This window comes from Oncorhynchus kisutch, linkage group LG5 (assembly GCF_002021735.2).
Source record: "Oncorhynchus kisutch isolate 150728-3 linkage group LG5, Okis_V2, whole genome shotgun sequence".
Classification (NCBI taxonomy): domain Eukaryota; kingdom Metazoa; phylum Chordata; class Actinopteri; order Salmoniformes; family Salmonidae; genus Oncorhynchus; species Oncorhynchus kisutch.
The window spans coordinates 27850505-27865750 of NC_034178.2; the positions used below are offsets into that span (position 1 = coordinate 27850505).

The 15246-nt window shown below is 41.8% G+C and overlaps 1 protein-coding gene across 3 annotated transcripts; it reads right to left on the bottom strand.

Annotated features, from left to right (window-relative positions):
- Nucleotides 1–1640: 1640 nt before the first annotated feature.
- On the bottom strand, nt 1641–14884 carry LOC109891501 (tubby-related protein 1). 3 transcript variants are annotated; one of them, XM_031824790.1, is made up of 15 exons: nt 14554–14884; nt 13380–13433; nt 12501–12537; nt 9780–9914; nt 7821–7940; nt 7589–7705; nt 7202–7315; nt 6829–6987; nt 6660–6742; nt 6037–6204; nt 5686–5798; nt 5453–5561; nt 5091–5189; nt 4700–4871; nt 1641–4459 (listed from the first exon to the last, which is right to left on the bottom strand). In XM_031824790.1, the coding sequence occupies exons 6-15, from the start codon at nt 7611–7613 to the stop codon at nt 4326–4328; spliced, it is 1176 nt and encodes a 391-aa protein (XP_031680650.1). In that variant the 5' UTR covers nt 7614–7705; nt 7821–7940; nt 9780–9914; nt 12501–12537; nt 13380–13433; nt 14554–14884; the 3' UTR covers nt 1641–4325. The 3 variants fall into 3 exon arrangements, with proteins under 3 accessions (XP_031680650.1, XP_031680649.1, XP_020339654.1); XM_031824789.1 differs by having other exon boundaries at nt 10648–12537; XM_020484065.2 differs by lacking the exon at nt 14554–14884 and having other exon boundaries at nt 13380–13707.
- Nucleotides 14885–15246: the final 362 nt, after the last annotated feature.

Here is a 15246-nt window from a genome sequence, read left to right on the forward strand (position 1 = left end):
CAGGACGGACAGTTGATCATCCTCGCAGTTGCAGACCACATGTAACAACAACTGCACAGGATCGGTATATCCGAACATCACACCTACGGGACAGGTACAGGATGGCAACAACAACTGCCCAAGTTACACCAGGAACATACAATCCCTCCAACAGTGTTCAGATTGTCTGCAATAGGCTGAGAGAGGCTGGACTGAGAGCTTGTAGGCTTGTTTTAAGGCAGGTCCTCATAAGACATCACCGGCAACAGCCTCACCCATGGGCACAAGCCCACTGTCGCTGGACAAGACAGGACTGGCAAAAAGTGCTCTTCACCTGACGAGTTGCGGTTTTGTCTCCCGAGGAGTGATGGTCGGATTCGAGTTTATCGTCGAAGGAATGAGCGTTACACCGAGGCCTGTACTCTGGAGCGGGATCGATTTGGAGGTGGAGGGTCTGTCATGGTCTGGGGCGGTGTGTCACAGCATCATCGGACTGAGCTTGTTGTCATTGCAGGCAATCCTCCTCCCTCAGGAACCCTTCCTGGAGACTCCTCCTGACATGATCCTCCAGCTTGACAATGCCACCAGCCATACTGCTCGTTCTGTGCGTGATTTCCTGCAAGACATGGCCATGGCCAGCGAAGAGCCCGGATCTCAATCCCATTGAGCACGTCTGGGACCTGTTGGATCGGAGGGTGAGGGCTAGGGCCATTCCACCCAGAAATGGCTGGGAACTTGCAGGTGTCTTGGTGGAAGAGTGGGGTATCATCTCACAGCAAGAACTGGCAAATCAGGTGCAGTCCATGAGGAGGAAATGCTCTGCAGTACTTAATGAAGCTGGTGGCCACACCAGATACTGACAATTACTTTTGATTTTGACCCCCCTTTGTTCAGGAACACATTATTCCATTTCTGTTAGTCACATGTCTGTGGAACTTGTTCAGTTTATGTCGCAGTTGTTGAATCTTGTGTTCATAGAAATATTTACACATGTTAAGTTTGCTGAAAATAAACGCAGTTGACGGTGAGAGGGCGTTTCTTTTTTTGCTGAGTTTAATTTGTTGGATAAATATACATTATACACACATTTCATGGTTGTTCTTTATTATGGATAAATGAGACACTTTGCTTCACTCTGCGCGTCACAGCCGACTCATTTGTGGATTGCAATACATTGACAGGTGGAATACAGATCCACAAGCACTTTTTGAATGTGCAAATTCCACAGTTGTCAATGTTAGGGATTTCTGAACAAATTGTTGTTTTATTTGTGAGCTATGTTGAATATATTTACAGATAGATTTATTCATGACTTATTGTGAACATTTGTTCAATCGTTTTACATATTCACGGGTTATGGTTTAATTGATTTAATGTTTTACATATTCACAGATTGTTTATAGTGACATGTTTACATATTTACAGATATTTTTAGAAATTCATAATCAGTTTTATTTGTGAGTTATGCTGAATACGCACAGATCGCGGTAGACATATTTACAGAATAATGAAACAAATCTCACTCCATAGTCCACAACTAGAAAACCAACAGCTGATACATTTGTAACCAATTCTCTTGTCATAAAAAAACATTTTCCAGTTACAAATACATTGATGTCAGACAAAAGCAAGAGTCAAATCACTGCAGGCCACAGTTAGCATTGAGTTTCCAATTCGTTTTAATGTAAACACTAGTATAGTGCTGTCAAATGCACAGTAAACTACAGCGTCATCTTTTGGATTTGTGCAACCTAACGTAGCAGGTGTAAAATAAAATTGTTTGTGCAACAATACGCTTATCCTGTAAGAATTTGTTTTCAACATGTCATAATTTTTTTGCAGATAACATGCTCAAATAATAATGAATTTATCTCCAAGCCTGCACTTTGGTTCGCAAGACACTGAAATGCATTGTTACCTTCTGATCATACATTAAGAATCGTTATCAAAACAACAATAATGGAGCCTTATGTTTGTCAATATAAGTCTCTTGTCCACATGATTCATACAAAGTCAGAATCTAGCCTAAGAGAGAACATACATTTCTCGGTTTACATACACTTAGGTTGGAGTCATTAAAACTAGTTTTTTAACCACTCTACAAATTTCTTGTTAACAAACTATAGTTTTGGCAAGTCGGTTATCTACTTAGTGCATGACACAAGTAATTCTTCCAACAATTGTTTACAGACAGATTATTTAACTTATAATTCACTGTATCACAATTCCAGTGGGTCAGAAGTTCACATACACTAAGTTGACTGTGCCTTTAAACAGCTTGGAAAATTCCAGAAAATGATAGGCTAATTGACATAATTTGAGTCAATTGGAGGTGTACATGTGGATGTATTTCAAAGGCCTACCTTCAAACTCAGTGCCTCTTTGCTTGACATCATGGGAAAATCAAAAGAAATCAGCCAAGACCTCAGAAAAAAAATTGTAGACCTCCACAAGTCTGGTTCAAACGCCTGAAGGTACCACTTTCATCTATACAAATAATAGTACGCAAGTATAAACACCATGGGACCACGCAGCCGTCATACCGCTCAGGAAGGAGACGTGTTCTGTCTACTAGAGATGAACGCATCTTGTGCGTTGTGGGGGTGCTTTGCTGCAGGAGGGACTGGTGCACTTCACACAATAGATGGCATCATGAGGAGGGAAAGATATGGATATATTGAAGCAACATCTCAAGACATCAGTCAGGAAGTTAAAGCTTGGTCGCAAATGGCAAATGACCCCAAGCATACTTCCACAGTGTTGTGGCAAAAGGGCTTAAGGATAACAAAGTCAAGGTATTGGAGAGGCCATCACAAAGCCCTGACCTCAAACCTATAGAAAATGTGTGGGCAGAACTGAAAAAAGTGTGCACGAGCAAGGAGGCCTACAAACCTAACTCAGTTACACCAGCTCTGTCAGGAGGAATGGGCCCAAATTCACCCAAATTATTGTGGAAGGCTACCCAAAACGTTTGACCTAAGTTAAACAATTTAAAGGTAATTCTAACAAATACTAATTGAGTGTATGAAAACTTCTGACCCACTGGGAATGTGATAAAAGCTGAAATAAATCATTCTCTATTATTCTGACATTTCATATTCTTAAGATAAAATGGTGATCCTAACTGGCATAAAACAGGGAATTTTACTAGGATTAAATGTCAGGAATTGTGAAAAACTGAGTTTAAATGTATTTGGCTAAGGTGTATGTAAACTTCCGACTTCAACTGTACATAGAAAGAACATAAAAAGGCAGGTATCAGAACAACAAAATTGTTGCTTGAGTGGAATGAGAACAGCAAATGAGATTAGTAAAATAGTCAATTGGTACAAGCATATTGCCTTGTGCCACTGCCTCTTAAGTGTTCACAATGAAACCTCTAATTTGTTTAAGGAGGTCATAATATTGGTGATAAAAATCCCTAACATGAACATACAGTAGACATCTGATAAGCACATATTGAGCTAAAATAAGGTCAATTTCATAATGTTGACATAACACAATGCATGGAAACAAACGTAACCCTACTGATAATAAGAACAAGTATGCCTAAATAAGTCCACGTAGACCCAGTTTTTCTACCAACGGACTTGAGATTACACATGATCGGATTTGCCTTCCAAACGAAATACAACAGAATGAATTGGACATACTATAAAATCCTTGATGTAGATGGGAGGGAGATTGAAAGCCTGTCTTCAGGTGTTACTTTCATCCCCCAATTGGTCTGCATCCCCCGAAACTGAAATGGTGTAATGCCAAAGCACACCACATCTCAAGTGCTCAGCCTTGCATGCAGCATCAGCAAGGATCTCCTATGGACAAAGTAACATTGTTCCCAGAAAAGTTTATGATTATCATTATCATGAGACCACAGGAGGTTGGTGGCGCCTTCATTTGGGAGGACGGGCTCGTGGTAATGGCTGGAGTGGAATTAGTGGAGTGGTATCAAACACATGGTTTCCAGGTGTTTGATGCCATTCCTGAAAATAAAAAGAGAGCCGCACACTCTAGGAGCTCAGATGCAAAAATTTAATTACCAACGTTTCGACAGCCAAGCTGTCTTCAAGATGCCATTCCGTCAGCTCAGTTCCGGGCCATTATTATGAGCCACCCTCCCCTCAGCAGCCTCCTGTGCATGAGACGCAAACAAACCAAACAATCCCAGAAGGCAGTCCATGTGTTATCAAATGCACTTGGATTCCCATCTCGTCTAGGACGTCCATCCTTCTGTGTACCTTGCACTGATGTTGAGTGGTGAAGGAAATTCTTCTTTCTGGTAGTGTGCATCTGTAATATAACGAGTTGCAGCAGCTTGAGGCGGCACAGGGGCCCATGGTTTCCTGTTATTCGCAGGTTATTTTGCCATCAAAGCTGGATAGAGCGATGGCAAAGGCCTGCACCGCACACATGGGGTAGCTATAGTCCAGAGTGAAAGCATCATCTGCTACTCGTCCAAACTGCATCACAATATAGGCCTCTAGAAAAAGGAAAGAAATGAAAACAATGTACACACAGTTTTACATTTACACTTTTGCAACAAAAAAACTCCCAGAAAATATACTGTATTTGGGAGCTTTGTGACTTTATTCAACGTTATTCACCTTATTTTGTTCTTGGAATTTCATCCACCGTATTGTATATGATAGTTACCAGAAATAAGCAATATGTACACAATGTTATGATTGTGGATGATTTTTCGGTTTGAGGCTCTTCTCACCATCTTTGCTGTGGATGATCTGAAAGTTCTTGATGGAGGCCTGTGTGACCCTGCCGTTGAAGTTCAGCACATGTGACGCCGTGTCGTCGTTCCACGTGGGGGTCTTGTTGTGGAGTTCGATCAGATTGTCCATCTTTCTGTTCTGGAACTTCATCAGTAAACCGTTGTTGTCCTGAGGAAGAGGGATGTGGGAGAAACGCAGCAGTGTGGCTGGTCACATTAACAATATGGACAACGAGGAATGTTGCGGTGAAAGGAGACCATCCGATGTACTATGTGGCCTCCTACAAAAGATTGCTCATTCAAGACCTTTAAAATCAGGACAATGGTGTTGTTCATCCTCATCCATAACACAAGCAGAATGACATCTGTAAAACAATGGTTTGCTTACGCTGCGAGGTCGGATGGGTACCCGTTCACTGTCCTTGCCCATCCCTGGGATGATGACGGTCAACCTTCTGGGGCCCTTTATTCCCAAGACATTAGTTTCCTGTCGACCAAAGGTCAGAGCGATACGCGGAAATAGGAATTACATTGTCATGGAAGTTGGGAGTCCACCATTTATCAATTTAACATAAGATTTTCTAATTACAATCTTATAATGAACATTCTTTGAAGTACCTATAGCCCCTTCACTAACCCTTTGTAACCCATTAAAGAGTCATTGAATGGCTCAACTATACAGAAATAATTAGCAGTTTGTAAACGACTTATAAAACCTTCATAAAGGGTACTTCAATGTCAAAGCCTTACATAAATGATGGCTGCTAGTTCTTGGCGAGCATTGGACATGTCTGGTAGAGCTCTGTCTGGATGCAGAGCATTGTCAAACACTGTGAACTTAGTGCCCATCATATTGGACCTATGGAGTGTAAATAATCAATCCATGAATGCAACGAGCTTATGAAATGCATGATTCCAGGTGTAATACTATGTATTTTATAGACAAGTTACAGTTTTGATCTATGACTATAGGTTACAGATACCTCAACTTTCCAATGAAGTTTTCTCCACCCCTAGACAAGTCTGTGGGGTCAATGGAGATAAGGTAATTGGAGGTTGTGCTTTTCTTTCGTTTTCTCCCAGCCAGTAGAAAGACCTGTAAAAACACAGAATAAATCTCCTGGACAATGATTCCTCAAAAGCATAACATAACGTAAATCCACAACTTGGTTTTAAGCTCACGTTGGCTCCATCTCAGACTGAGATTCATTTTGAAACCAAAACCTCAAAAGCGGTGTGTGACTCATCTGAAGCCACATTTGTGGGTTATAATACATTGACAGACAGAATAGAGATCCACAAACCCCTAAATTGGACCTCCGGGAGTGCCTCACCTTCTTTTCATTGTCGAGGTGGAGATAATATGTGGGGTACAAGCCTTTGTCCATGCCCCTCTTGTCCCGGGTCATCTTGCATTTGACCGTCACCCCCTGCTGGGCTGGCTGCAGGACAAACTCCTCCAGGCTGTCAAACTCAATGTCCGGGGATGGAGGCCTCTCCTCCTGGATGTGGGACAGAAAAAAAACTGGATTATCAGTAGGTTAATTTATACATGGCTCGGCTCTATCTACATTTTCATCCTCTCTCTCCGCCTGTTTCTTAAATGCATTGGAGAAGGTCAGAGGGGAGAGACCTTAGACTTTCTTATCCAGCGTGGTTGATGAGGCAAGGAGTAATCTTTTTTGGAGCCCTGATCAGAAGAATGCAGCATTGTATACTCCACCCCACAAACCATCACTGTGCAGTAGCAACATTGTGACCTAGGTCACGATTCAATCCATAAATCGCAGAAGTTCAGCACTATAGTGCGTTTGAAATGTAAAAGGTCACTTCTGATTGAACCGACATAGGCAGCATTTACAGTCCAATTGGTATTGTGCTATAGTGCTGAACTTATGCGATACGGATTGAATCGAGACCCTAGTCACTAAACGGGGACCGGCAGACACAAACCTACCTTCTTCTTCTTCCCTTTTCCTTTTTTCTTTTTTGTCCCTTTTTCTGCCTCGGAGTCAGAATCGTCACTCTCTGATGCTTTGGCTGATAGAAAAATAAAACATTAGGAAAACTGGCAGGAAGACACCCAAACACTTGGGCTGTATTTAATTAAAGCAGAACACACTTGCCTTTCTTTTTCTTCTTGTCTTTGTTCTTGTCTTTACCCTTGTCCTTGTCCTTGTCTCCCCCTGCTGCGAACATGGATGCCGGGTTGGCGTTCTCCTTTTTTGATTTTGGCTTGCTGGACTTGGTTTCTGGTTCACTGTCATCACTATCAGATTTGGCTGCTGGTTTTAGAGAATGCACTCCAGGTTATGATCATATCTCAGTGTACCTACAGTGCTGTAACATTATTGCAATGTGTTCTCTTCCAAAATGGGTGTGGGACACAAGTAATACATGACGATGGGTTAGAGATTGTCAGCCATCAAATCAATCATTATTTATCCCTAAAATTGCAGCGGTTTAAAATCAATACGTAAAGCTAGTGTTAACACTTACCTTTCTTCTTGCTCTTGGAGTCTGACTTATCCTTATCTCCATTTACACAGAACAGAGAAGCCGGTTCCTTTTTCTTGGTGTCTTTCTTCGTTTTTTTGTCATACTCTTTGTCATCTGAAAAAAAGGCGCGAGGCAAAAATACACCTCTCAAGCGATGCCATTTTCTCCCCAGTGCTATACAAAAAGAAGTTCTGAAACGTGTTTTCTATTTTTGTATACATATTTGCATTCTGTCTGGTGTGTAATGTGCAACAGCTTGTTTGGTGATGACAATGTAAGGCTGTGCGGGACTAGTGTTTCCTCTCACTCAACATTTCGCTAAGAAATCTCCTACCGAATCCTCTTAAACCAGGTCGTATTCTTGTTGTTTCAGTAACTCCTGCCCACCTTTCGCTTTGGATTTCTTCTCCATGCCATCTTTGTCAGAACCTTCTTTTGTGGTCTTTTTCTTTGCCTTCTTTTGTGGAGTCTCTTCCTCATCATCATCTTCTTCTGTATCTGAACCTTGAGCAGAAAAGGTGACTTTTTATTTATTTATTGGGTTTGAAATAAATGTTGATGCTTTAACATGCAGTTCCACGCAGAGCATCATCTCAGTTATATATTGCTGACTGCTTACCTTTCTTTTTCTTTGGCACACTTTTTGTTTTCTTCTTTGGCTCGTCTTTCTCTTTCCCTTTCACTTTTTCCTTTTCTGTTTTTTCTCCGTCTGATTTCTTTTTCTTGACCTTTTTCCCACCTATTTGACAACAAAAAAAATGAATTGAGAGATGACCTCCAAAAGAAATGAATATACTTTTGAATGATAGCCATATTAATTCATTACATTTGGATACTGCACACTATCTCAGATAGAAATGATGTATTTGTGGATCACCAGCATTTTGCCAATCATTTGCGTATGTCTCATTTGAAGATACAGTGCCTTGTGAAAGTATTCGGCCCCCTTGAACTTTGCGACCTTTTGCTACATTTCAGGCTTCAAACATAAAGATATAAAACTGTATTATTTTGTGAAGAATCAACAAGTGGGACACAATCATGAAGTGGAACGACATTTATTGGATATTTCAAACTTTTTTAACAAATCAAAAACTGAAAAATTGGGCGTGCAAAATTATTCAGCCCCCTTAAGTTAACACTTTGTAGCGCCACCTTTTGCTGCGATTACAGCTGTAAGTCGCTTGGGGTATGTCTCTATCAGTTTTGCACATCGAGAGACTGAAGTTTTTCCCATTCCTCCTTGCAAAACAGCTCGAGCTCAGTGAGGTTGGATGGAGAGCATTTGTGAACAGCAGTTTTCAGTTCTTTCCACAGATTCTCGATTGGATTCAGGTCTGGACTTTGACTTGGCCATTCTAACACCTGGATATGTTTATTTTTGAACCATTCCATTGTAGATTTTGCTTTATGTTTTGGATCATTGTCTTGTTGGAAGACAAATCTCTGTCCCAGTCTCAGGTCTTTTGCAGACTCCATCAGGTTTTCTTCCAGAATGGTCCTGTATTTGGCTCCATCCATCTTCCCATCAATTTTAACCATCTTCCCTGTCCCTGCTGAAGAAAAGCAGGCCCAAACCATGATGCTGCCACCACCATGTTTGACAGTGGGGATGGTGTGTTCAGGGTGATGAGCTGTGTTGCTTTTACGCCAAACATAACGTTTTGCATTGTTGCCAAAAAGTTCAATTTTGGTTTCATCTGACCAGAGCACCTTCTTCCACATGTTTGGTGTGTCTCCCAGGTGGCTTGTGGCAAACTTTAAACAACACATTTTATGGATATCTTTAAGAAATGGCTTTCTTCTTGCCACTCTTCCATAAAGGCCAGATTTGTGCAATATACGACTGATTGTTGTCCTATGGACAGAGTGTCCCACCTCAGCTGTAGATCTCTGCAGTTCATCCAGAGTGATCATGGGCCTCTTGGCTGCATCTCTGATCAGTCTTCTCCTTGTATGAGCTGAAAGTTTAGAGGGACGGCCAGGTCTTGGTAGATTTGCAGTGGTCTGATACTCCTTCCATTTCAATATTATCGCTTGCACAGTGCTGCTTGGGATGTTTAAAGCTTGGGAAATCTTTTTGTATCCAAATCCGGCTTTAAACTTCTTCACAACAGTATCTCGGACCTGCCTGGTGTGTTCCTTGTTCTTCATGATGCTCTCTGCGCTTTTAACGGACCTCTGAGACTATCACAGTGCAGGTGCATTTATACGGAGACTTGATTACACACAGGTGGATTGTATTTATCATCATTAGTCATTTAGGTCAACATTGGATCATTCAGAGATCCTCACTGAACTTCTGGAGAGAGTTTGCTGCACTGAAAGTAAAGGGTCTGAATAATTTTGCACGCCCAATTTTTCAGTTTTTGATTTGTTAAAAAAGTTTGAAATATCCAATAAATGTTGTTCCACTTCATGATTGTGTCCCACTTGTTGTTGATTCTTCACAAAAAAATACAGTTTTATATCTTTATGTTTGAAGCCTGAAATGTGGAAAAAGGTCGCAAAGTTCAAGGGGGCCGAATACTTTCGCAAGGCACTGTATGTCATTTAAACTGTGCAGAGCAGTCCATACTTTGAACAGCAGGATTCTCTTCTCCAGACAGCTCTTCGATCTTCTTGTTCTTGCTCTTTTTGGGCTTGGCATCGGCACCATTGGTGGCTGGGTTGGCTGACTCGGCCTTCTTCTTTGGCTTATAGAAAGCATTATCTGCAGGAAGAAGAGTCAGAGAGGAGACAAGGAGAGCGGGGCAGACACCGGAGAGAGATGACACAGCTGTGCAGTATGGACAAAATCCTACGTTTAAGATCTACTGTATGTGCGTAACAGCCTTTTGCATGAACCATGCTTTTACACTGAGTGCACAAAACATTAAGAGCACCTGCTCTTTCCTTGACAGACTGACCTGGTGAATCCAGTTGAAAGCTATGATCCCTTATTGATGTCACTTGTTAAATCCGCTTATAACAGTATAGATGAAAGGGAGGAAACAGGTTAAAGAAGGATTTTTAAGCCTTGAGACAATGAGACATGGATTGTGTATGTGTGCTATTCAACGGCTGAATGGGCAAGACAAATATTTAAGTGCCATTGGACAGGGCATGATAGTAGGTGCCAGGTGCACCGGTTTAAGTGTGTCAAGAACTGTAGCGCTGATGGGTTTTTCACACTCAACAGTTTACCGTGTGTATCAATAATGGTCCACTACCCAAAGGACACCCAGACAACATGACACAACTGTGGGAAGCATTGGAGTCAACATGGGCCAGCATCCCTGTGGAACACTTGACACTTTGTAGAGTCCATGCCCTGACGAATTGAGGCTGTTCTGGGGGCAAAAGGGGGGTGCAACTCAATATTAGGAAGGTGTTCTTAATGTTTTGTACACTCAGTGTATGCCAATAGTAAATGTTGCAGGAGCATGAAGATTTTAGTGACTTACCATCCAAAAGACAGTAAGGTGCAAGCAGAAATGTATGGAGACAGAAACGAGTAAAGCACTGTACATTTCAAATCACACTTCTATAAACACAGTATACTTGATTATCCCATATTATATATTTTTACGACTGTCAAGACATTCTCTTAAAACCGATTCATTTTCAAAAAGGAAAGAGTGGCCAATTCAGTAATGTCTACATTTGGAACAGATAACAATCATTCTAATATTCTAGGTAATACTTTCTATGTTATGTAACCTGCCCTTCTGACACAGTGACCTAACAATCAAGCATTAGTCACCTGCCTCAATCACAAACATGTCTTGTCACATCCAGTGTTAAAAAATGAAGTTACATTATTATAATGTAGCAGTAGGGCTTTAGAGATTTAGAGTAATAAACAGAGTCATATCAATTACACAAGGCTGCTGTGTGTGTGTGTGGGGGGGGGGGACCAACTATCACCACACCACAGCATCCCAAGAAAACTGGAATAAGGTCAGTCACTGTTATTCTGTTCATTTAAACACGGACTGACGACGGAGTGCAGCGATGGATGGCCCACAGTAATCCGATTAAGATGTGGCTCTATTTCTGTCCTCACCTCAGACAAGCTGCCACTAGCGGCCTGCAGACCAAGCGGTCATCATGGATTTTTTTCAAGAGAAATCTGAATATGTCCATCAAATAGATTGTTGGCTATTTCATGAATGAGAGTCAACATTGACCCTCTACCCCCCCCCCCCCCTACCCCCTTTCCCACATCACAGCAAATATGTTACCTCACAAATGTACCAGAGCCTCATCACAGCCCAGTGGCCAATTCTACATAACCATCAATACGCAACAGACACCGATTCTGGCCTTGCGGTTAAAGTACGATTGGAGGTGTAATAGTTTGATCGCTGTCCGAGTGATACCAATGGGACCCAATGCACCTCTGCTTGGCACTCTGCGTTAAGATGATAGATTTGGGGGCCTTGTGATAGACTCGCATCCAGAGGGTGTCCTTTTTAACTGAAGCTGCCTCACGCTACGAAACAGGAGGCTCCCGTCCTACTCCTGTGAGGAAGGGCTACTCACGACGCACAACAGGCTGGGGTAAAACCAGTCACTTTAGAACTGTAACAATACCACAGCAGCATGCTCAATCACTCAACCGGTTTTCTATCCACTGAATTGTCTAGCAATCAAGAGGGCAAGTAATTTGACCCGTAGTCATCGTAAACACCATTACAGTATATCCGAATGAATCAAAATGCTATATGAGAAATGTTATTAACTTTATAGGACCCATCGCGAATATTCCTTCTCTCCGGCGTCCCTTCGACAAGAAAAGCCCCTCAAAACAGTTTCGATAACGTTACCTTCTCTGCAGACATTGTGTGGCCAGTGACTTCAGCTCTAACAAACTACAGACTCCTCTTTTCCATAAAAGTTTTTAGTTTAAAAGGAAGAGGGAGGGGGGAAATTCAACACAATGGAGATAATAAAGCGAGTGAGTAGCCTGGGACTCAATGGCTGGCAATCAGCAGAAAGTTGCTAATAGGATTTATGTGTAAAGTCATCAGCTCTTCAAAGGCAGAGACACGTCAACGGGACGAACCAACATGGCAGGGGAGGAGGTGTGTTAGAGGACAAACACAGGTCCATTATACACATGTGATAACGGACCCCCCCCCCCCCCCCCCCCAAACCAACTTTGACTCGAACACAACACAGGAACTAAACGACACACACACACACACACACACACATGTAAAATGGACAACAAGTGTCTTAAAAATGTACGCAAAGGCACACCCTGATGTAGGTATCTTTTTGTATTTTAAAACTTGGTATGATTGTCTTTTACCTTATGTGGAGTGGACATATCTTGACTTTCTTGAGACCTGTGGAATAAATTTTTAAAAATCGTGACACTTTAATAATTCATTTCTTCAGACATAGGTTTGGGCAAGACATATATGACATTGAGATGCATTGAGCTGACATTATTTATTATTATTCGCAAAATAGTGTAATGTCTGTTCTACATGATGTATATCTGTAACATTGCACCCTCCTGAACACCTTGCAAAGAAGGGCCTCTATTGGTAGATGGGTAAAAAAAATATACATTGAAAATCCCTTTGAGCACGGTGATGTTATTAATTACATTTTGGATGGTGTATCAATACACCCAGTCACTACAAAAACACGGGCATCCTTCCTAAGGAAGGAAAACCACTCAGGGATTTCACCATGAGGCCAATGGTGACTTTAAAACATTTACAGGATTGAATGGCTGTGATAGGATAAAACTGAAGATCGATCAACAATGTTATAGTTACTCCACAATACTAGCCTAATTGACAGTGTGAAAAGAAGGAAGCCTGTACAGAATAAAAATATTCCAAAACATGCATCATGTTTGCAGTAAAGCAAAAGCACTGAAGTAATACTGAAAAAAATGTGACAAAGCAATTACATTTTTGTCCTGAATACAAAGTGTTATGTTTGGGGCAAATCCAATACAACACATTACTGAGTACCACTCTCCATATTTTCAAGCACAGTGGTGGCTGCAACATTAAAAAAATATATTTTCACTTTGTCATTATGGGGGAGAGAAAAATAATATATGTAATCCATTTTGAATTCAGGCTGTAACAGAACAACATTTGGAATAAGTCAAGGGGGTATGAATACTTTCTGAAGGCACTGTATATTAAGACATGCACCAAGATCTTACCGGTCGTCTGTCCAGACGTCTCTGAGGGTTTCCTTCCGGAGAGGCATGAGTGTCCTGAGGAGAGGGGTAGGAATCATAGAAGGAAAGTGGTTGTGTTCGAGGAGTGGCTGGTTGTTCTGGACATGTGTCAAAAAGGAGGGAAGAACCCTTCTTAAGAACACATTTTTGTTTGTAAGCCTATGATTTCAAAATTTGATCCCTTCATCAATGTAATACATTGATTTACAGTAAGTGTTTTTCAATTGAAATGGTGGTGCTTAATCTTAGTGGGCTCCCGAGTGGCGCAGCAGTCTAAGGCACTGCATCTCAGTGCTAGAGGCGTCACTACAGACCCTGGTTTGATTCCAGGCTGTATCACAACCGGCCGTGATTGGGAGCACCATAGGGCGGCGCACAATTGGCCCAACGTCGTCCGTGTTAGGGTTTGGCCGGGGTAGGCCGTCATTGTAAATAAGAATTTATTATTAACTGACTTGCCTAGTTAAATGTACAAAATCTTACTTTATATGTAAATAAAGTCACATGCATGTACACACACACATGTAGGCAGACAAACATAGGCAGGGATCTAAATTCAAATGTTTCATTGATAACACTGGTGCTCCCAATTATTATTATTTTTTTTTAAAGTTAGGAGCACCACATGAAATTTAGGGCAACCAGAAAATATAAATGTATAAATCCAGTTTCCTTTCTTTCTGTGGCCCCAAATGTTTGGATATACTGGTAATGTTAGCTAGCCAATGAGGTAACATGACTGAACAAAGTGTAAACAAATAGTTAACGATGCGCTAGTAAGTTCAGAACTGTAAAATGCGGTCTCGGGGTCCGCTATAGGAAGAAAGAAATGTTGCGCCATCAATTGTGGGCCAGGTCTTTTGACCTGATTGTGCTAGAAGCAAGCCGTTTTTCCCTGTAGTAATAGCGCAACCATGACGCTATCAAATATTTTTCTCTAGGGCACCCGGAAACCACGGTACAGCAATGCCTTAGCATTACAACAATTATTATGTGTAATATTGCTTTCCTAGTCGCACGGTGCTCCCAAAATTCAACTCCTAGTCACACAGATAAATATTTCGTCACATATGCGACCAAATTGGTCGCACTTTAGAGCCCTCAACACAGGCATAAACACAAGCTCAGACTCACACATGCATGCACACACACATACCTTTGACTGGCTCCAAGTAGATGCTGATCATTGGATGTGCTCTGTGCTGTGGTCAGTGTGGTCTCCCCTTAGCCCACCACTGTGTGACTGCCCACAGGGGTTCATACTGATCCTGGCTATGTGGGCTGGTCTTATGACCACTTCACTAAGATGATTGTCTACAGAGCAACAGGTCCCCTCAACCTCACTAATCCACTCCACTCTATTCCACTGCACACTACTACTACTACTACTACCTCTTAATAGGATTGCCGACAAAGGATTTGGTCCACTCAACAACTCCACTAGTCCTCTCCACCACTACTTGTTAATCAGATTGCCAGCAGGGCAACCTGTCCCTTCCACTACCACCCACCCCACCAGGACACGACAAGACATCCTGAACCCCCCCCCCCCCCCCCCCCCAATTCACTACGGTTTACCATAATCAGCTCTACACCATCTGGGGTCTTTTCAATCCTTTTCAGAAGAAAGAGGGAGATCTGATAGGGTTGGATTGTCAACCTCTATTATAAGAGTTTCCCTAACCGGAACAGCATAAGAAAAAACCGATTCAACATACATTCTGGTATATGAACGAGAACCAGTGTGTGTTTACCATTGGTGGAGGAGTGGTGTTTCGTGATCGTGCAACAGTCATATGAAGCATAGTTGTAGTTCCTACTTTCTACCACCAGATGCTGCTGAATATCA